Genomic DNA, 22,530 nt, shown 5'->3' with positions numbered 1-22,530 from the left:
AAATGTTCCTTTTGATTTTCCATTTTTCAACGAACGCCAAACAAAAACTACAAAACAGATCAAAAAACTTTTTTTACTGATTAACAGCTGAATAGCCAACTATCAAATACAAAATGTGTTTTACATTTGTACTACGTCTGCAAACCTAAAAATTCAACTGAAGCCATATATGTGTGAAACCCGCAATTACTTAGTTGCCGACCCAATAGCTCTCCCCCCAGAGACTCACTGGATTTGTCTAATGGGCCAGGTTACCTATGCCCCTTGGTCCACCTGATGTCTCATTGTCGATTATCTAAGGGCTGCTGTGGGGTTTCCCCAGCCGGTGGCCTGCAGCCAGGGGCCTGCACCCTCCATGGTTGCATTCAGATTGGCACCAAGCACTGTGGTCCTTATGACCCAAGCCGACAGGAAACATCCTTGCAGGGCCCTGTATCCAGCTGGCCAGTGTCACACGGGACTGGAAGGGGCTGCCGGAGCCTGGTTTGCATTGCATTCTCTCCTTCGCACTGGCTGACTGGAAGCAGGTCCGCCTGGTTTCTGGCCGGAGCAGGTTGTATGACACAGTTCTTCCAGGGCCTCCCGAGCCACAGCAGTGGCTGCAGACCCCTAGAGGGGACACTGGCACACCCGAAGTCAGAGAGGCCGGGACACCTGCCCACCCAGGGAGGCTCTGTGGAAGCCTCTGGAAGCTGCTGTGACTCGCAGGCCGTGGGCCCGGCTACGTGCAAGAGGTCACCTCGGCCATCGTTGTGTGCCCTGCTCCTTCTCTGGGTTCTGGTGGGCCTTTCAGGGGCCAGGTTTCATGACCTCAACCCGTTCTCCATCTCACATTTACACACACATCCCTGGCCGACCTCAGTGACTCATCCGGAACTTGCTGGAAGGTGCAGGCACCGGGTTTCAGGTCTTAGAAGGAAGGTCGAGGCAGACAGCGGCATTTCTTGCTGAGCAGCCCCCTTTGCTGTGGGAAGGAGGGTGGGAAAAGGAATTGGTGCCCTAGAAAGCCAGGTGACCGCGTCACCCCATGGCATGTGATTCCGGGGCATTAGGAGCCAGCGTGCGCCCTCCTCTGCGTCGCCCAGAGCCTGAGCAGTGGCCCCACGGGCTTGTCTTAAACAGCTTTTTAGAACTCAACTTCTGGAGCTTCTTCCAGCCACTTCCACAGTTCCCAGCCCCCCGGAGTTCATCCAGAGATTGCATGTGGCTAAAACGAAGTGCAAGCAGCAGCATTTCTTTTCATTTTTGTGTTTTTGTTCAACGATCTTGTTTTGTCCTGTGCGAAATAACCACACCAGATAGGACTTCTGCACTTCAGACCTGGTCATTTAGCAGTTAAGGAGATGAGGTCCATAAAAGCCGCAACAAAAAGATAAGGGCGCACGATGGGCAGAAGTGGAGACAGGGCAAAGGCAGGAGCGCCCAAGGGCAGGGCACGTGCCAGAGGCGGCTGAGCCAGCGGAGGAGAAAGGGCGCCAGATGGTGGTAGAGGTGAGCTCAGCATGGGAGGGCGTGGCTCCTCTGAAAGCCGCTCTTTGGAATAGCTCAGCAGACAGGAAGCCTTGAAGGTTGTGCTGTCACTCCTCTGGGCCACCCAGGAAGGCTCAGCGATCCCTGTAGTTTCCCGAGGCCCCTGTTGTCACACCTCTCGGGGGTCCTCAGGTGTCCGTCTGTCTGCGCAGGCTGTGATTGGATGGGAACCTTTGGTTTGCACCTTGCTGCGGGAACAGGCCCACTGAATTGGCAGAAAAACCTCTGGCTTGGAAATGTAAGAGTGTCACTACAGGGGAGCCCCCCAGCCCCCCTCAGCCCCGAGCTTCCTGCAGCCATCAGGGGAGGCCCTGGCGTCCTCACTGAGTCACCACCGGTGGGTCCCCGTCACTCCTCAGCTCCACTCCCCATGTCCTGCTGCCCCGTGTGCTGCACCTCTGCAGAGCTGACATGCCTCCTGTCCCTGCCCACGGGGCTGGGGCCTCAGCCAATGTAACGCGTGCCTTTCCTCACAGCCCACACAGCGGCCGGAGTCCCGTGATGACCGCTTGTGCAAGCACGCCAGCATCTAGCCCACAGAGGGGCTCCGGGCTGCCCGGCTGTGCTCACTCGGCGGCGTGTGCCCGACACATTGGCGGAAAAGGGCAGGCGCCCAGAGCAGGAGGGCGGTGATCGAGGTAATGGAGTTCACCCTCATTCTCCCAGGCCCAGGCGTGACTTGGAGGAGGTGGGAGTTCCCACAGGAAGTGGCTCCTCCTCTGAATGGCTTTGAGCCTCTGAGAAGCAGGGACTTTCCAGCCGGAGGGCAGTAAGTTCGCGGAGTCTCTAGCCTCAGGGCTGGGGCCCCAAGGTTCAAAGGGAGTTACAGTCGCAGTTGGAGAGCTGTTGTTCAAGACCAGAATTTACTTTTCCCACCAAAGGTGCATCTAGAAACAGTTCACAAAACAGGAACCACCTCTGTTGGCTCACCTACAAACGGAGATGCGTGTTTTCTGCTCTGACCCCTCCGCCTCTCAGTGCGGAGGCTGCCCTGGGTGACCTGCTGAGTCACCACTCAGGCCCCGGGGTTAGGGGGAGGCAGAAAGTCCCTGAGCCCTGTAAGGAGTCGGAATAAACTAAAATAATCCAAGAGGGAGGTAGCTTTCCAAGTCCTTTCTCTCTGGGTGGCTTTTCATTTTCTTTTTTAAATTGTGGTAAAATACTGAGAGCATGAAGTTTACCGTGTTAACCATTTTTATGTGTACGATACAGTGGTACTAAGTACATTCACAAAGTTGTGCAACCATCACCCACCACTTATCTGTTTCTAGAATTTTTCATCATCTAAAACAGAAATCTGTCCCCATTAATCCTGCCCCCCTGTCCCAACCCCGGCACCCTCCTTGCACTTCCTCTTTCTGGACATTTCATGTAGGTGGAATCACGCTGTTCCACTTCAGTTTCTCCTCACTATAGTGTTTGCTCTCACTGTGAGTTACAAAGCGCCACCATAAAACGGCCTCCCCGCTCAGCCTAAGCATGCAAACCTCCCAACGCGTTACATCTACTTCTTCACCCTCCTAGCAGGGAAGACAGGAGTGCAAAGAAGACATTTTTTCTTTTTTAAAATATATTTTATTGAGTTTCCACAGAGAGCAAGAGAGAGAGGGATAGGAAGCCAGAAACATCGATGAGAGAGAAACATCGATCAGCTGCCTCCTGCACACCCCCTGCTGGGGATGTGCCTGCAACCAAGGTACATGCCCTTGACCAGAATCGAACCCGGGACCCCTCAGTCCACAGGCCGACGCTCTATCCACTGAGCCAAACTGGTTCTGGCAAGAAGACATTTTTTCATCTCTCCCTTGGCACCCTCACGAAGACAAAACACAAGACTGCAAAGTCTGAGCGGGAGGTCCAGCCTAATGCTGAGGTTTGCCTGGGCCGTTCTGCTCGCTCGCAAATCCCAGAGAGATGTTCTTCAGCTCCACTACGAGAGGCCAGGTCTGCCCTCTGAGCCTGTGCAGATGGGCTGGGCGCGTGGAAGCTGCCCAGGGGCGTCTATATTGCAGACAGAAAGGGTGCCACCCTCAAATCTCCACTCGTTTTCTGATAAAAAAAAAAAAAATCCCCCCTCAATGATTTGAAGTTTAAAAATTAATAGTAATTCTTCCTTTTTATAATCCTCACGTGAGAATATTTTTTCCCTTGCTTCTTAGAGAGAGTGAAAGGGGAGGGGGAGGAGAGAAAGAGAGACATCAGTGTGAGAGAGACACATTGATTGGGTGCCTCCCACCAGGTGCCAGGGGCTGTGGATTGAACCCATAATCCAGGTACGCTCCGTAGACCGGGAATCAAACTTGAGATCCCTTGGTGCGCAGGCTGACACTCTAACCATTGAACATACCAGCCAGGGCAAAAATTAACAGTAATTCTTTAACATCATTCAATATCCAGTCAATGTTGACATTTCCACTCGTCCCATAGATATCATGTTGTTGTTTTTTTGTTTGTTTGTTTTCTGGTTTGGTTTCTTTGTTCTCTAGTTTGTGTGAATTGGGATTCAAATTGGTTATCAAACTTCTAAGTTGCGTATCTGCAGGTCTCCCCCCTCTCCCCCCCCCCGCCCCCCCCGCCCCGCTTTGCCCCCGTCCCATGTTCTGTTTTCTCTGCTTCCCGAGTCTCAGTTGCAGAGTCTGGTCCTTGTTCTCTAATCCAGATTCTGCAAATCTAGACTAGGGGTGTCGAACTCAATCAGAGAAGGGGCCAAAATCTAAAATCCAGCCTAAATCGCGGGCCGAATGGTTTACTGAACAGTCATAAACTGACAATGTCATAAACTGACAGGGAGTGCAGTGATGACAGCGCGGTGCGGGCCACATTGCAAGGCCTGGCCGGCCGGATTTGGCCCGCGGGCCTTGTGTTTGACACATGTGATCTAGACCAATCCCTGGTCTAGATTTTGCCAGTGGGCTGTGGTCCCCGAATGGATAAGAATATACAAACACTTTTTTTTATAAAAAGGTTGTCTCCTCTCCCTAGAAATGTCACAAAGAAAACAAAGTGGTGATTAGTGGCAGCTTCTGGAGCAGAGATGGGACATTTGTCTAGATATCTATCATGTGAGGGTGCCCCAGGCACCAGTCCTGGGAACCGGAGCAGAGGACGAACCTAGTGGGCTGCAGAGAAACAGGAGGGGCTTGGGGCTAGAGCAACGATTTTCAATCATTGTGCTGCAAGAATTTAAAACATGCAATGCCTGACTGTTTAATCAGGGGCACTGACCTCTTTTCCCTTAGGTTGTTAAAAAAATGACAACAGCCAACACAGTAATAGCCCATCAGGTGTAAATGACCTGTCTTTAACCATAACTGTATAGATCATATAAAAGAGTTGCATCTTACTGGTCATGTTGAATAGTAAGGTTGTGTCTGATTGGTTAACTTTTTTTTTGTTTTGTTTATAATTGAGGATATGTTTTTTATTGATTTATAATAGAGAGAAAGAGGGGAAAGAGAGAAACATTGATTCCCGTATCTGCAGCAACCCAGGAATGTGTTCTGGCTGGGAATCAAACCTGCAACCTTTTGGTGTAAGTGATGATGCTTCCCCCAACTGAACCACCTGGCCAGGGCGATTGGTTATTTTTTGGACCAGAAATCCTTGTATACAAGTATAGGCACTTGGTTTTTTAAAAAGTCATCTGAAGCAAAAAGGATAGATAATTACTACTATTTATGTTTTTATAAATCAATCAAATTTATACCTTTTTTGGCCAGATCAGCAATATATATATATATATATATATATATATATATATATATATATATATATATATATATTGCCCTGGCCAGTTTGGCTCAGTGGATAGAGTGTTGGCCTGGGGACTGAAGGGTCCCAGGTTCGATTCCAGTCAAGGGCATGTACCTTGGTTGTGGGCACATCCCCAGTAGGGGGTATGCAAGAGGTAGCTGATTGATATTTCTCTCTCATCCATATTTCTAACTCTCTAACCCTCTTCCTTCTTCTTTGTAAAAAAATCAATTATATATTGATATATATATATATATATATATATATATATATATATATATATACATACACACACACACACCACACACACACACACACACACACACACACACTTATATTTTAGTGTGCCACAGAGTTTTAGTTTATGTGTGCCATGAGATGAAAAAGGTTGGAAATCACTGGGTTAGAGCACAAGGCCTGAGAGGGAGTGGCGGGAGAGGATGGTGGCATGGAGCCCAGCAGGGCAGGCTGGGGGCCTCAGACCAGGTCATAGCGTGGGTGTCCTGTCCTGCAGAGGGCCGTGCCGGAGGTTAGATGTGGGGCAGACGCTATGTCAGGCTCACCCTCAGAAAGCCGGCCTACTCTGCAGAGAGCGAGCCTGGGAGGCATCCCCCTGAGGACGCTGTGGCCTGAGCACCTGGATGGGCCTGCTCGCCAAGGGTAGGGATGGGAGTGAAGTGACACTAGAGATGGCTTAGAAGGTGCCCAAACCCAAGGGCTGGCCAGGGTGCCACCAACTGGCTGAGGACCAGGGTCACTGCGGTTGCCATCATTGGCCTTTTTCAGAATGCGGTTTATCAGAAAATAGTAATCACCACCAGTCCTTACTGAGCACATACAGGGTGTCGTCGTCCCCGCCTCCCCAAAAACATACATACACAAATACACACATACACATACACACACACACACACACTTTAACAGCTGATAGCTCAATTTTGAAAATGAAATGTATTTTACTAAACACTGCCTTTATTTAAAGTGTGTAAACATTTTGGTCTCCAGTGCTGTTCTCAGATACAGCTTCTCATGTCTCCTTTAGTCAGGTGCACTCTGAGAATCGGGACTCAGAAAGGCCTATTTCACAGATGAAGAAGCTGAGGCTCAAAGGGCCCAGCAAGCTGTTGGCATTTTCAGACCCAGGGCAGGGCCACATGCTCCCTTTCTCCCCAACCCTCCTCTTACGCGTGCATTCTTGTGTTTGCCTTCACAGCGGTGTCAGCCCCTCTGCTCGGATCCTGAGAGCCGTGATGCGGGTTGGCCTGGCCAAAGGCCTCCTCCTTCGGGGAGACGGGACAGTGCACTGATCCTGCTCTGCTCCCAGAAGCTCACCCGTGCCTGCTGCAGAGGATCACGGAGCAGCTGCCCAGACAGGTCCTGGGAAGGTGGGTCACCTCAGGATCCCAGGGTCCACAGGATTGTAAGAAACATGAGTGGTTGTCTTTATTAGATACAAACCAGTTTGTTTGTATACCAGCTGCCAGGAGACAGAGGTGGTTCCCTGTAGGGTGAGTTCAGGGAAAATGTAAATGTCCCGCCACGGGAATGGTGACCGGCCTTGGGAAGGGTAGGTGGTCAGTGACGCACCGGCACGTCTGCTGCCACACTGATGAGATTCAGGGGAGAGCAGCCGGGGAGCCGAGACGGGAGCCTGTGGGAGGTGGGCTGGGTTTCTCCGTTCGAGCAGTTCCTCTTCGCAACCAGAGTACATTTCACAGGATCACTGGGGAAGAGTAAGATCAGGTCATGATTGACATCGATCATCTTAGGTTAAAGCGGTCAGTCCCAGGGCGGGTTCTTCCTGCTGTGCCGAGCACTGTTCCTGCAAAAATGCAGCTTCCCTCCTGCTGGCTTAGTGAGCACGCTGGTCAGGAGCAGATAAACAGACACGTAGCACCCTAACTCATTTATCGGCTGTGAGGACATAAAGCCTGATGGCAGGTCCGGAGGGAGGGAGCCATGTCCAACAGGACGGGGAGTATGTTTGCTGACCGAGGATATTTAGGCTGCTTCCAGGGTTCTGCATTACCATTGAGGCTGCACAAAGTCAATGGCCTTGTACACGCTGCTCCACACACGTGGGAGCTCAGCCGAGGGCAGGGTCGGTGGGTAAGTGTTGCCAGGTCAGCCTCCACCCACAGTTTATAAGCTGCCCGGCTTTGCCAGCCCAGCTGCCCCTCTGACTTCTCACAGGTGATTATGGTGCCTCGTTATAGCTTTAATTTGCTTCTCTCACTGTGGGGGCATCGTGTCCTGGTGTAAAAAGGGACACTTCTGTTTCCTTTCCTTCCAACTATGTGTTATATCAGTGGCCAGTTGTTGCTTTTTAAAAATTTATTGTATTGCTGTCCTTGTTAAGGGCATTTTTTACATGTGAAGGCACCTCATATGCAGGTTTGTCTGAGTGTGTACTGCTGGAGGGCAGGGCTATGTCTCAGTCCCATGGAGGCCCCAGACGCCCGGCACAGGGCCTGCCACCTGACCACGTCCTTGCTGCTTGCACCTGTCTCTCGGCTGGAGTAACTCGGCCTAGTGTTGTGTTTGTACCTCACAGATGGTGACGGAGGACAAGTAGAGGTCTCCTCTGACCTGATGCCAGCATCATCATCTCATCCTGTGTCTGTCACCTCTCCCCTAATGTCGTGGACAGAGATACATCTGGGCCCTTGTGTCCAGCCCCCTCCCACACTCCAGGTGGCTTAGGGAAGCGTCTGACTCTGCTCTGGGCAGGGGGAGAGGGTTGAGGGTATAGCCTTCTAGCACTTCTGTCAGCCCCGGATGTCACTGCTCAGATAAGAGCTGGGCCTCAGGGCAGCGGAGGAAATGAGCTGGTGACAGTGTCAGGCAGGCTCAGAACCAGGCTGTGCGTGTGCTCCTGGGCCCTGCTTGTGCAGCACCATGCTCCTCCCTTGCCCAGTGGAAACTTGCCCAGTGGAAACCAGTTGTGCCAGGTCCCCAGGAACTCAGATTGTCCATATGTCTGCAGCAGAGGCCACAGCAGAGGCCACAGCAGAGGTCATAGCAGAACTTGCTGTCCTGGCACTGCTTGTGTGAGACATGAGTGTCGGGGGCTTGAGTCACATGGCATTGCCCAAGAGTGTGGGAGGGGTGTTGCGCCAGGCCAGAGGGCAGCAAGGGCCTCGAGTCACCACCACCCGGTGAAGGCTGTGCCAGAGAAGCACCCTGAGGCTCATCGAGCCTGGAACCTCCTGGAACAGCCCCTAGGACCATTTTCCAAATTCCATTCATTCCTGAACCCTCTTCATGATTGTTACTTACTGCCAACATTTTTCTTTAAGCAATTCACTTTTAAGGCAAAATTTAAAAATATATATTTGTATTGATTTCAGAGAGGAAGGGAGAGGGAGAGAGAGAGAGAGACAAACATCAGTGATGAGAGAGCTGCCTCCTGCACGCCTCCTATGGGGATCAAGTCCGAAACCCAGGCATGTGCCCTTGACCAAAATTGAACCTGGGGCCCTTCAATCCACAGACAGATGCTCTATCCACTGAGCCAAACTGGCCAGGGCAACACTTACATTTAAAAAAAAAAAAAAATATATATATATATATATATATATATATATATATATATATATATATTTGTTTTTAATTTTTTTATTGATTTTTTTACAAAGAGGAAGAGAGAGGGATAGAGAGTTAGAAACATCGATGAGAGAGAATCATCGATCAGCTGCCTCTTACACACCCCCTACTGGGGATGTGCCCGCAACCAAGGTACATGCTCTTGACCGAATCGAACCCGGGACCTTTCAGTCTGCAGGCCGATATTCTATGCACTGAGCCAAACTGGTTTTGGCAACACTTACATTTTTAAAGAGGAGAACCTATGAATATCTCTCAAACATGGAGGCCTATGTTATCAATGATGGGATGTGTTCTAATCAGATCCACTTTCTCCTACTTATTTATTTATTTATTGTCTAAAGTTTACATATAACTCCTTTTTCCCAATTGACACCCTCCCCCCAGCCATTCCCATCCACCCCGGGCAAGCCCCCACCGCCCCAGTGTCTGTGTCCATTGGTTATGCTAATATGTATGCATTCAAGTCCTTTGGCTGCTCTTTAACCTCCCCCCCAACCCCCACCTCTGCCATTTGTCTCTGGACCAATTCTTATTCATCAAATTATATTGATCAACCCTGACTGGTTTGGCTCAGTGGATAGAGCATCGGCCTGTGGACTGAAGGGTCCCAGGTTCGATTCCAGTCAAGGGCATGTACCTTGGTTTTGGGCACATCCCCAATGGGGAGCGTGCAGGTGGCAGCTGGCATCTAGGTGGCAGCATTGATTCTCTCTCATTGATGTTTCTAACTCTCTATCCATCTCCCTTCCTCTCTGTAAAAAAATCAATAAAATATATATTTTAAAAAATTATATTGATCATTATATTCCACATATGAGTGAGATAATATATTTATCTTTTCCCCACTGGCTTATTTCGCTTAGCATAATGCTCTCTAGTTCCATCCATGCTGTTGCAAATGGTAAAAGTTCCTGCTTTTTTATAGCAGTGTAGTATTCCATTGTGTAGATCAGTGTTTCCCAAACTTCTCTCATGATGAGAATCACCTGGTGGAGTTGTTAAAACACAGATTCCTGAATCCCAACTAAGAAGTGCTAAACTAGAATTTTTGAGAACATATAGGTAAAATTGCATACCTAACTTAGTGCTCTGTATATAACATCTGTCTTAGAGCACTAGTTAAGTATACAATTTTACCTATATGTTCCCAAAAATTCTAGTTTAGCACTTCTTAGTTGGGATTCAGGAATCTGTGTTTTAACAACTCCACCAGGTGATTCTCATCATGAGAGAAGTTTGGGAAACACTGGTATAGATGTACCACAATCTTTTTTTTTTTTTTTTTTAATATATTTTATTGATTTTGTACAGAGAGGAAGGGAGAGAGATAGAGAGCTAGAAACATCGATGAGAGTCATCGATCAGCTGCCTCTTGCACACCCCCTACTGGGGATGTGCTCGCAACCAAGGTATTGATACATGCCCTTGACCGGAATCGAACCCGGGACCCTTCAGTCCCCAAGCCGACGCTCTATCCATTGAGCCAAACCGGTTTCGGCTAGATGTACCACAATCTTTTAATCCACTCATCTGCTGATGGGCACTTAGGCTGTTTCCGAATCTTAGCTATTGTAAATTGTGGGTATATCTTTTCTGATTGGTGTTTCTGCTTTCTTGGGATATAGTCCTAGAAGTGGGATTACTGAGTCAAATGGGAGTTCCATTTTTAACTTTTTGAGGAAACTCCATATTGTGTTCCGCAGTGGCTGCACCAGTCTGCATTCCCACCAACAGTGCACGGGGGTTCCTTTTTCTCCACATCCTTGCCATCACTTGTCATTTGTAGATTTGTTGATGATAACCATTCTGACAGGTGTGAGATGGTATCTCATTGTTTTGATTTGCATCTCTCAGATGATAGTGACTTTGAACATATTTTCATATGTTTCTGGGCCTTCTCTATATCCTCTTTCAAAAAGTGTCCATTTAGATCATTTGCTCATTTTTTATTGGATCGTTTATCTTCCTTTTGTTAAGTTGTATGAGTTCTCTGTAAATTTTGGAGATTAAACCCTTATCAGAAATATCAGGTGAATATGTTCTCCCATACAGTGGGCTTTCTTGTTGTTTTGTTGACAGTTTCTTTTGCTGTGCAGAAGCTTTTTATTTTTATGTAGTCCCATTTGTTATTTTCTCCTTAATCTCCATTGTCCTAGGAGCTGTATCTATAAAGATATTGCTGCGACATACGTCTGCTATTTTACTGCCTATGAAGTCTTATAGAATTTTTATGGTTTCTCATCTTACATTTAAGTCCTTTAGCCATTTGAGTCTGTTTTTGTGTATGGTGTAAGTTGGTGATCTACCTTAATTTTTTGCATGTATCTGACCAAATTTCCCAGCACCATGTATTATTTTTTAATTTTTTCAATAATGATGGTATCATTCTTTTTTTCGGCCCCAGCATCATTTATTGAGGAGACTGTCTTGACTCCATTTTATGTTCTTGCCTCCTTTGTCAAATATTAATTGAGCATAATGGCTTGTAACGGCTTGGGTCAATTTCTGGGTTCTCTGTTTTGTTCCATTGGTCTATATGTCTGTTCTTGTGCTAGTACCAGGCAGTTTTGAGAACCATGGCTTGGTAATATAGCTTGATATCTGGTATTGTGATCCCTCCAACTTTGTTCTTCTTTCTCAGGATTGCTGTGGCTATTCGGGGTCTTTTTTTTTTTATCCAGATGAAATTTTGGAGAGTTTTTTTTCTAGATCTTTGAAATATGCCATTGGTATTCTAATGGAGATTGCACTGAAGCTATAGATTGCTTTGGATATATGGAAATTTTAGTGATATTGATTCTACCAATCCATGAACATGGTAAGTTCTTCCATTTATTTATGTCTTCTATCTCTTTTTTCAATGTCCTGTAGTTTCCTAAGATCTTTTACATCCTTAGTGCCCTGCCCTGATTCCAACCCATCAGGTTAGTGCCAGGAGGTGGCCAGGCCTCTGTGATACCTCCTTACTCTGTAGAGGTCAAGAGTGGGTGGGAGTTAGAGAAAGAGCTGGGAGGGGCTGCCTGTCCTGGGGTTCCCGAAACCCCCAGCTGAGCCCACAGAACCCCAGTGGGAGGGGAACTGGCCACGCGCTCTCCTCAAAGGCAGCGTCCCCTTTTCCATCCTGCGCGGCCCAGGCCATGGAGCTGCTGGTGGAGAAGGCTCTGCGCAGTGCCACGGGGCCCCTGGACGCCATGTGAGGGGTCCTGGAGTGTGTGGCCTCGGGGACACTCCTGGCAGGTCAGTCCCCATCAGCTGGGGAGCCCAGAACACGAGGCACATGGCAGAGACAGGGTCCTAGTGAGGTACAGGACCCTCTCACCAACATTCAAGAACAGCGTCCAACCCAGACGGAAGGAGGGACTCAGACACCCCACCCTCTACCCCCAGAGGAAAGGACCAGCCCAGTAGCAGGTGGAACTCACTCACTGTAAAGGAGGCCAAGGTCCAGCCAGATGGGGCAGCAAGGGTCCCACCCCGACTGTCAGCTGAGCACTCACTCTCTGGTGCAGCCCTGCTTTCGGGAGGCCTGGCTGTCCAGGTGATGGCCCTCGTGGGGATATTTCTGAGGGAAACCAGCAGACACGGATACAGGCTTGAGCGGGGATGTTCACCCCAGTGTGGTTTATGGTCGCAGAGTGGGAGAGAAGCATCTATGCGCTCATGAGCTGTCAGAGACGGGTGCTGTTTTCCAGCCCTTTTAGTGACACGGGATGCTATCGTGCGAAGTGAAAGGATTGAGAGCACATTGCACCTGAGGTGTGAGCCTGTTGTGTGACAGGCAGAGGCAGGAGCACCACAGGGCAGGGCATGTGCCCGAGGTGGCTGAGCCAGGGGAGGAGAAAGAACTAAAACACACGCACGCACGCACGCACGCACTCACCTGCAGGAAGGCATTCTGCTGGCTGTACTTCCCAGTTAGAGGGAGGCATGGCCCAGGTGAGAGGCCTGCAAAGGAGACCCTGTAACAGCTAAGGGCCTGCTGTGGCCATGGGTGCAGAGGGTACAGACACACACACACACACACACACACACACACAAACACACACACCGTGCCGGACCCTTTCGGGCCCGGCGGTGGCAGTCTTTCACAAAGGTGCTCTATCTTGTTTGCTACCCCCACCCCCTCACAAAAATGGGCCTGGGTTCTGGGATCCCCATGAGAGAGACCAGATGGACGCCCTCGAGTCCATGACCCTCCAGCAGCGGGAAGACATCACAGCCAGTGCCCACGTAGGATGGCCAGCCCCTGTGGCTCCCCAGCTACGGGCCAGCTCAGCCAGGCTGTGGGCGGCACCCTCGACCCAGACTTCCCAAGAAATGGTCTTGGGTTCCGCTTCCCTCCCCCGCAGGGAGAGTGGCAGGGAGCAGGCCAGCTCTGGACCCACATAGGCTGGAAGGATGGGAGAAAGACAACGGGCGAACCCCAGCCCTAAATGAGACGTTACAGAGCAGCTCCTCTGTAAGCAGGAGGCACTCAGTCGTCGGGGAAGATTCAGGTCATAGATATTCCCAGAAGGGTGCAGAGGAGCGCCCAGCTCTGCTCCTGTCCCCACAGCAGGGATGGGGTGGGGCCCAGCTCAGGCCCTGCAGACCCCAGCTGAGGGGCCCGTCTCTAGGCTGTTGGAGAGGCAGGTTGGGCCCAGGTGCACCCTGGGGATTGGCCCTCAGGCCCCTCTCTCTGACCTGCCTCCCTAGCCTCCAGGACATGCCCCAGTGATTTCAAGTCCACACACAGCGAGAGGGGCTGTGTGATGGCCCCGCCTCCCAGCAGGACCTCTGAGTGGCTACTCCATAGAAACATCAATAATGAGAGAGAATCATTGATTGGCTGCTTCCTACATGCCCCCAATTGGGGATCGAACCGGCAAACCAGGCCACAGGTGTATGGATGGGAGGACACAGGGCGGGTGCTGCCCTGGGGCTCTGCTCAGGTATAGCCATTTAGGCCATTCCCACGCGGGCTCCAGGGGCTGCAGAGAAGCCTGCTCCCAGAGACACGTTCATTTCCCACATGTCCAGTCACTCACGGGACCCCCTGGCCTGGTCCAGGCGTACAGAGTGAGACCATTAGCAGGAGGTGGGGGCTCAAAAGACTTCCTGAAGGAGGGGATGGCCAAGCTGAGTTGGGGGTGCTTAATGCCTGCAGAAACCACCCCCCCACACACACACACACACACACCAGGAGTTCCCCTGAAGTTTCCCCAAATCTTTATAAAAAATCTCAGGGGCTCTCTCTCCCTTCCTCTCTGAAATCAATAAAAATATATATATTTAAAAGCCTGGCTGATATGGCTCAGTGGTTGAGCATTGACCTATGAGCCGGGAGGTTCAGTCCCCAGTCAGGGCCAGGTTGCAGGCTCGATCCCCATGGGGGGCGTGCATGCCCAGGTTGCAGGCTCGATCCCCATGGGGGGCGTGCAGGAGGTAGCTGATCAATGATCTTTCTCATCATTGATGTTTCTGTTTCTCTCCCCGTCTTCCTTCCTCTCTGAAGTCAATTTAAAAAAAAAATTTCAGGGAGAGTAGTGGGGCTCAGAGACACCTGATCACCACCTGAGCTTCTGACGGTTTGGAGCCTATAGGACATCCCAGGAGGGGGGTGAGATGGCACGTGCCCCCAGCGGAAGTGGCACATGTCAGTGTGCACAGAACAGGGGCTGGGAGGCAGCCAGGCCCCCTTCTCAGAGCCCGGCCAAGGAGCATAAGGCAGACCCCAGCCTGGTTCTAGCAGGCGCATTATCCACCCAAAACAGGAAGTGGCCGGGGCCTGACTACTCCTGCTTCCCTGGGAGGGCAGGCTGCTTGCTTTTGCCTCTTCTGCCTCCATCCCTTTCTGAGGGAGCACTCCTCCCTGCCTCTTACAGGCACCCGGACAACACCTCTTGGCTGGTCCTGGCCACAGCCACAGACAAAGCACAGGGGACGGGCCCAGGCATCCTTTACCTCCATGGGAGCTTCACCTTACACACCTCTTTCTTTAATCCTGGTTCAGCGACTGCCATTCACCCACTGCCCAGGATCGCTGCCACCACCACCTGCGGGGAGTCCTTCTGCGTTCCTTTGTGCTGGGACAAACCATCAGGAAGTCCCACTTCCACTCTCCATCCACACTGTCACTCTGCTGCTTCCACCCTCCATCAGCAGGAGCTCTGGCTAAAATTCAGAACTGCACTCAGGATAAAACCCCGAATCCCAGGGAAGCCCCCACAAGAACCCATCTGCCACTCTCCCTCAGTAACTCCACTCAGGCCCACCAGCCTCCGCTTGTCATCAGACCAGCCAGTCTTGTTCTGCCCCAGGGCCTTTGCACACGCTGTTCCCACTGCATAGCAAGCTCTTGCCCTGACCTGTATGGCCAGCGACTCCTTCCTTCAGATCTCAGCTCAGATGTCACCTCCTCAGAGAGGCCTCCTTGACTTCTTCAGCCTGTTATATAACTGATTAGAATCACTTGGTATCTGCCTTCCTCCCAGGATGTGAATTCTCTGGGGGCAGGAAGCATATCTGCTTTACTCATCTCAGTACCCACAGGTCTAGAGCAGACCAAGTACACAGTAGTAGCTCAATAAATATGTTAAAGGCTTGAAGTCATGTTCAGAGGCCCAAACACAGGTCTCTTCATAAGAGGAATTTGCCTCCTAGAGGGTTGGAAGACATCATTTGTTTCTGTCTTGTCCCAGGAAATGACTGTGGCAGCCCGGCCCAGAGACAGGGCAGTGGCAGTCTGATGGAGGGAGGGGAGAGCGGGTCTATTTGTGGGCGAGGATGTGGCCGTATGAGTCACCGCCTCACCTGTGTGGGAGCCCCGTGTGCTGCTGCTGTGACCGCGCAGCATTTGCAGGCTGACTTCCTCCCTCCACCCTGCCGAGGCAGCTCCTACTGCCCTCCAGCCCCATGCCTGGCTCCGGGGAACATGGATATATCTGCCACCAGGTGGTTTAAGGCCAATTATGTGGACAGAAAATGAATCTGCCCTCCACCCCCCGCCAGCAACTCTAAACAAAAAACAAAAAACCCACACACCAATTTAGGCAAATGACAGCAAAATCAAGCAGTCAGTGGTGTATTCCGTCCAGATGGATGAACCGTCTGGGTGATAGAGCTCCCTCAAGACCTAAAGAGGGGTCATTCCTGATCTTTCCTCTCCAGCCCCCTTCCCGCCGGCCAGAGGACTCCAGAATAGGCTGGCAGGAAGATGCTGGACCAGCACCCGAGCAGCCAGACTCCCTCGAAGGGGGAGAAGCACCCTGAGACGGTGACGCAGGACCTCAGCTGCAGGATGCTGGCGGGCGAGCCAGTTGCTAGGAGACAGCAGCGAGTGTGGGAGAGATGACTTGAGAAGTGTGAGCAGGGCTGGAGCTGAACCTGGCAGTCCAGGGACGGAAAGAAAAAAAAAAAAAAAGGAAGGGCAGATCCCTTGGCTTCATCTGCCAAGTCACTAACACAGACAGCAGCCGGGAAACGCGTCGCCTGATCCAAAATAAGTCACATTCAGGGGACGAGGGAGCGTCTCCAGGGCGTGGCTGGGGGCAGTGGCTTGTGTGGGATAACACTGGCTCCATCTTCTCCTTGAGTCCCTGTTAGTTTGGCTTCCGGGGCTGAGATGTTTCAGGTAAGTAAATTAAGGCTGTGCTGAGCGGACAAGCTGGAGGCCCCGTGTTTCTCCTCAAGGTGGAAAAGGCATGGCGGGGGAGGGGAGTGATAGTTGAGGGGGGATAGCACCCCGTTTATATCTGCCCAAGTTTAGAAAAAGAAAACGTGTTTGTCCCCCCATGTCCACAGCAGCATTATTCACAATAGCTTAGAGGTGGAAACACCCCCTGTGTCTACAGACAGATGAGCAGGTCAACAAACTGCGGTCCATCCAGACAATGGAATATTCTTCAACCTTCAAACAGAAGAAGGTTGTCTGTGTTAGTGAGTTGGCAGATGAAGCCAAGAGATCTGCTCTTCCTTTTTTTTTTTTTCTTCTCTGTCCCTGCACTGCCAGGTTCAGCTCCAGCTGAAGGAAGCTCTGACCCATGCTACAATGTGGATGGACCTAGAGGACATTATGATCAGTGAAATAAGCTTTCTCCCATCATTTTGGCTATTTCGAAGAGAGGTAATCTTTTTAATTGATTTCAGAGAGGAAGGAAGGGGGATATAGAAACATCAATGATGAGAGAGAATCATTGATCACCTGCCTCCCATGTACCCCATCCTGGGGATCGAGCCCACAACCTGGCACACACCCTGACTGGGAATCGAACCATGATCTCCTGGTTCGTAGGTCAACGCTCGACCACTGGGCCACACTGACCGGGTAAGAGATAATTTTTAATAACTGCATTATATTCCACAAAATGAACATATCCTGATGTGCTTAAGCATTCCCCTCCTGTCAGACAGTTAGATTATTTTCAAAAATTATAAGTCACAATGCAGCAAAATGTTCCTGAACAGTGGGGATTTTGTTTCTCGGTCGAAGGGCATGGCCAGTAGAATGAAAAGGCATTTGAAACCTCGATGTGGAAAGTACTGTTCCATGAGAGCTTTGCTAGTTTCCCTCTCAGGATAAACGAAGGAGCCCCACTCCCCACACTCGAGTCAGGACTGCGCCTTCTCATTTTAACAAGTACTTTTCTGCACAAAGATATAAGTTTAACAGGTTTCCTTCTGCCATTTTTTTCCTCCACTGCTGTTCTTACATCTCATTCATTCAGCCGTGCTTGTTGAACACCTGATCTGTGCCATGGACACTCGTGTCTTCCCTGTGCCTCTCGCTGAGGGTGCTGAGCTATTCACTATTCAGTCAGCAAACACCACTTCCTTGGGAGAAACCGAAGATGAACCACAAGTTGTCACTCCATGCATGGAGGGTGCCTCCAAGCCCTGGTCCCAGGTTTGGCTCTTTAATGTCTTAGCTGAGGGGTATCAGGACGGCTCACTTCACCTCCTTGAGACGATAAAACTGGATTAAAACTAGCAGCACCAACTTGCAGAGAACTCAGTAATAAAATGCATTTTAACTCATGCTGCGAAGAAAGGCTCAGCCTCAGGGACCCGGCTTGGTGGAGGGCAGGTATGCGGGTGAAAAGTCATGCAGGGACTTTTCTGTCTCTCTATCTCTCTCCCTTCCTCTCTCTCTAAAAATAAATTAAAACATATTTTTAAAAAAGTTACGAGGAATGAAAGACACAACAGAGTCCACTGAATGTCCAGCACAAGTGAAAATAGGCCCCAACCAAGCCCACTGTAGACGTGCAGGATGAGGAGAATAAGGAGATTCCACAAGCTTTCAGAGAAAGGAAAAACACACCCACAAGCGGGTAAAGCGGAGGACGAGGAAGCAGACAGCTTCAGATATCTAACTGCCCAAGACTGGGAGCTAGAAGCCATGAGGCAAGAGAAATTAATCACCACCCAGAAGACGGTCCTCAGCCAAACCACCGATCTCACCGGAAAGTGGAAGGAAACCCTGTCTGGAAATGCCCAGGGTGGGGGTGGGGCACACATTCTCAAGACAAGGGCACAAACCAAGAAATAGGGAGACCTGGGCTGAGGCCAGGACCACAGCGGGGCATAGCCAGCCCTGAGCAGGGAAGTTCGTTCCATTGGAGAGGCTGGGGAGAGAGAGGCTCAGACACACAAAACAAGGGCGGCCACTAGCTCCAGGAAACCCTTCTCGCCCGCCCCCCCACACGCACACACACCAAATCCTAGAAAATAAAAGGGTTCTTAGTGTACATTGCTCCATGTGAACAATACTTACATAGAATAACATAAGCACTAAATATTCATTAATCCAAGAATTGTGATAAAACTATTGTGAAAGCCATATGCGTAAGAGAGCTAAATCTCTACCTTCAGGAGTAGGAAGTCAGAGGACAATGTCCAACTGATAAATCAAGAGATATGGCCCGGCTGGCACGGGTCAGTGGTTGGGCATCAACCTATGAACCAGGAGGTCATGGTTCAATTCCTGGTTAGGGCACGTGCCTGGGTTGCAGGCTCGATCCCCAGTGGGGGACTTGCGGGAGGCAGACCATCAATTATTCTTTCTCATTCATTGATGTTTCTCTCTCTCTCTCTTTCTGAAATAAATAAAAACATTTAAGAAAAAGAGATATGCAAAACATTATTTTGATATATGAAAGCAAATGCCAGAGAAACAGCCAATAGAAAGAAGCGCCAATGGCAGCCCTTCGGGAGTGGGACATACATGCTTTGTTTCAAACAGTTTTATAAGCTTAGCACAGTCTGAAGTATACAGCAAAACACTACAAGTATTGCTGCTATTAATTTCGATGAGAAGAAAACATACGTCCCCTTGAGGGGCTCATCGCCGCGTCAGCTAGCTTTATACAGCGGAGAGCACTTGAGAGCTTACTGCAGGCCATGAATATCCACACATTTAGATTAAGAAGTGCACCTACAAGATCAAATAAATTCTAAAATGTGCCTATTAGAAAAAAAGACAGATTATAGGGGAGCAACTACAGCCCACCACCCACTGTTTTTATGAATCCATGAGCTAAAAAGGCTTCTTCACATTTTTAAGTGGCTGGGGGAAAAATCACCTCAATATTGCATGGCATGTGAAAAGTATTTGAAGTTCAAATTTCAGCATCCATAAAGTTTTATTGGAACAGTCACACCTGTTCACATACATGTTATATTAATGGAAGCTTTTGTGGGACAAAAGCAGAAGAGTAATCCAGCAAGAGATCACGTGGCCCTTTACAGAGAGAGTTTGCCACCTCTTGAGTTAGAGGATGAGGGTTGGGGGACAGAGGGTGGAGAGGATCAAGGAGGAATCCTGAAGAGGAACATAGGGAAAAGTCCTCTGACAGGTGGGCCTTGCCTTGTGGTACCGTATGGATCCCCCGCACTTCTTCCTGAGTCTTCATTCTTTCATGTGATTCTATTCATTTGTTCTGTGAGGGCCTACTGTGTGCCAGACTCCAGAGATAAACGATTGCCCAGGCCAGAGCTGTCTCTGCCCTGGCTCACGGAGCATATGTTCTGTCACGGGGTGTGAGGCAAGGCAGGAGGACTGTGGACAAGAAGAAGTGAGAGAGGGTGATGGGTGGTCACTGTGAGTGCCTTGGGAAGCCAGGAAGTGACCTGGACCCAGTGCCCACAGCGCGAACCTGCGCGCGGGGCGGGGAATGATGTGCCCGGCTCCACCTGCAGCACACGGGAGCCTGGGTGAGGGATGTGGGGGCAGAGCAGACACTTCCCCCATCAAAGGTAGATCGCCTCTGGCACCCCAAAGCAGGTTTCCAAAGCAGGAGGGGCTCCTTGTTCCACAAGTGGAGAATGATCCCGCCGACCACAGGTCTGAGTGCAAAGCCAGCCATACAGCACTTTTCCTCGAAAGAGCAGATTGCTCTGCTGAGTCCCCGAGTCCCCTGGCAGCGAGGGAAAAGCTAAATTTAAAGACCAGGTAATTGGGACAGTCTGATCTGGCCTCGGGCTCCAGCTGAGGATCCAGCACCACCAGCTCAGCCATCCACACACCTGGCTGCAGCTGCCCTGCCCTGCCTGCCCTCCACATCCAGAAAGCATAATTATGGACACCTTCTCTTTGGGCTCTACCATGTGCCCCACACTTGCGGTACACTAGCATGTGAGCCCTGGGCCGGACAGGCCTGGGTGCAAAGCCCCATCTACCACTTCCTGTGATCTGAGGTCGAGCTCAGCACTCTGTCAGCGTCAGCTTTCCCATCGCACGAGACTGCCTGCCTCACAGGTGACAGGCACTGCTCATCTCACCCCTCCCCAATACTCATCGGCTTAAAAAATACGTCCTGAGCACCTACTGTGTGCCAGGTCCTGAAGTCACAGCAGTAAACCATACCATCCAAAGTCCCTGCACTGAGGAGCTGATGTTCTAAAAAGGATGCAGTCAGTAAACAAGATAAACAAGTAAGATATATGGTCTATCAGGCGAGGAGAGGAGGGAGAGAAGAAGGGAAGGGTGGGCGGGTTGAGACATTCTGTAGAGCTGCTGGTCCCGTTTTCAGAGTTAGCCATTCACTTGGTTGCAAGTGGCAAACATGCCCTCCTGACCAAGCAAAAAGCAAACACTTGCTTCCTACGCGACACACAGAATGAGCTCCAGGTGTGGCTGAGGCAGGGATTTGAATTCTCCCTGTGAGGTGCCGTCTCTCTCTGGCCCTAGGATCTGCTTCCTCCAGGCTGGCTCTTCTCAGGCAGGCTGCTGGGCTCCGTCGCCAGGCCAGGCCCATGCCCATCACACAGGAGAGGAGACGGAGGGCCTCCAGAGAGGGGTCCTTCAGGCACAGAAAGGAAGTCTTACTCTGAGAAAGGGAGGAGGCAGGGGTCTGAAAAGGCTTCATAAAAATGGTGCCCGTTGAGATGAGCATGGAAGGATGAGGTGGAGGAGCCCGCTGGGCGGGGGAAGTGCATTACAGGCAGAGGACAGCAGTGCAAAAGTATGCAAATTCCTGTGGTTTCCAGACTGCTGGGGGTTTGGTGGGAGCGGAAACGGACCAGTCCAGAGAGGCCCCCGGAGGCCAAACATGCAGAGCCCGAATGCCAGACTGCTTCCGGCTCTGTCCCGCACGCTGGGGAAGCTGTGAGAATTTAAGGCAGGGGAGGGCCACAGGCACATTCTCCTCCTTTGGTGACAAAACGGAAGGTGAATGGTGGCAGGGAGAAAACCTAGAGGCAGCCGGAAAGCCAGGGAGGAGCTGCTGTATCACCAGCCAGACCCAGATGGGTGGCCTGGGGAAGGTCACAGATTTTCTGGAACCAAGTTGACAGGACTAAATATGGAGGGAGAAGAGCCTGGGACGGGGAAATTCTGGGGTCTGATCCGATGATGTGGCTACCAGCTGGCTTCAGGCAGGTGTGAGGGAGGGGAGAGTCCCCAGCTCTTGGCAGCAGGCAGGAGACACTGGCGTTGCCATGTCTGGGAATTGGAATTCAACGTGGTCAATTCTTGGATGCCTCCAGGGACAGGAAGCTCACCCCTTCAGTAGTTCTGACCTAAATAAACTATGGACTCAAATTTTTTTAAAAGTATATTTTATTGATTTATTTACAGAGAGAAAGGGAGAGGGATAGAGAGTTAGAAACATCGATGAGAGAAACTTCGACCAGCCTCCTCTGCACACTCTCTACCGGGGACATGCCTGCAACCAACGTACATGCCCTTGACTGGAATCGAACCTGGGACCTTTCAGTCCGCAGGCCGACGCTCTCTCCACTGAGCCAAACTGGTTTTGGCTGGACTCAAATTTATACCTTAAGAGTTAGGCACAGCCCAGTGTGCCCCTGTCCACACCTTGGGGGGTTCCCTGGGCCCTGGGCAGCCCTGGGAGATTCGGGCACCTGACACTGTCTCCTTAAGTCTGTCCTTCCCCTGTCTCAACACTTCTGCCTTCTCTGACCGTGGGACGAGGACCCCTGAGCGTCCTGGGGAGGGTGTGTTACTCGGCCGCGGAGTACCCACTCACAGAGGGAGAAGGCAGCCGGCTCAGATACTCTTCCGGCCTCTCAGACCGCGTCAAGGAGAAAGCCTCCACGGGGTGCCAGGGCATCTTAACATCTTGGATGCTGTCCTTGCTGAGCGGAGAGAAGGCAGGCCTCCACCGCGGGGCCTGGGGCCGCAGAGGCCGGCCGTCA

General features: G+C 50.7%; 1 protein-coding gene across 1 annotated transcript; it reads left to right on the top strand.

Annotated features, from left to right (window-relative positions):
• Nucleotides 1-234: 234 nt before the first annotated feature.
• On the top strand, nucleotides 235-22,511 carry ZFR2 (zinc finger RNA binding protein 2). The gene is given in 18 exon segments (XM_084885343.1): nucleotides 235-709; nucleotides 712-800; nucleotides 5,873-5,943; nucleotides 6,497-6,582; nucleotides 6,585-6,617; nucleotides 6,620-6,791; nucleotides 6,904-6,988; nucleotides 7,838-7,853; nucleotides 7,856-7,870; nucleotides 7,873-8,022; nucleotides 8,270-8,331; nucleotides 11,790-12,086; nucleotides 12,090-12,319; nucleotides 12,585-12,610; nucleotides 12,866-14,280; nucleotides 14,321-17,776; nucleotides 21,950-22,048; nucleotides 22,406-22,511. Coding segments are annotated over 15 exon segments (2,181 nt in total). The 5' UTR covers nucleotides 235-276; the 3' UTR covers nucleotides 13,282-14,280; nucleotides 14,321-17,776; nucleotides 21,950-22,048; nucleotides 22,406-22,511.
• The last annotated feature ends 19 nt before the right edge of the window (nucleotides 22,512-22,530 follow it).

Source organism: Pipistrellus hanaki (genome assembly GCF_964339955.1).
Source record: "Pipistrellus hanaki genome assembly, chromosome: 5".
Taxonomy (NCBI): Eukaryota; Metazoa; Chordata; class Mammalia; order Chiroptera; family Vespertilionidae; genus Pipistrellus; species Pipistrellus hanaki.
This window is presented reverse-complemented; position numbering and strand designations above follow the sequence as displayed.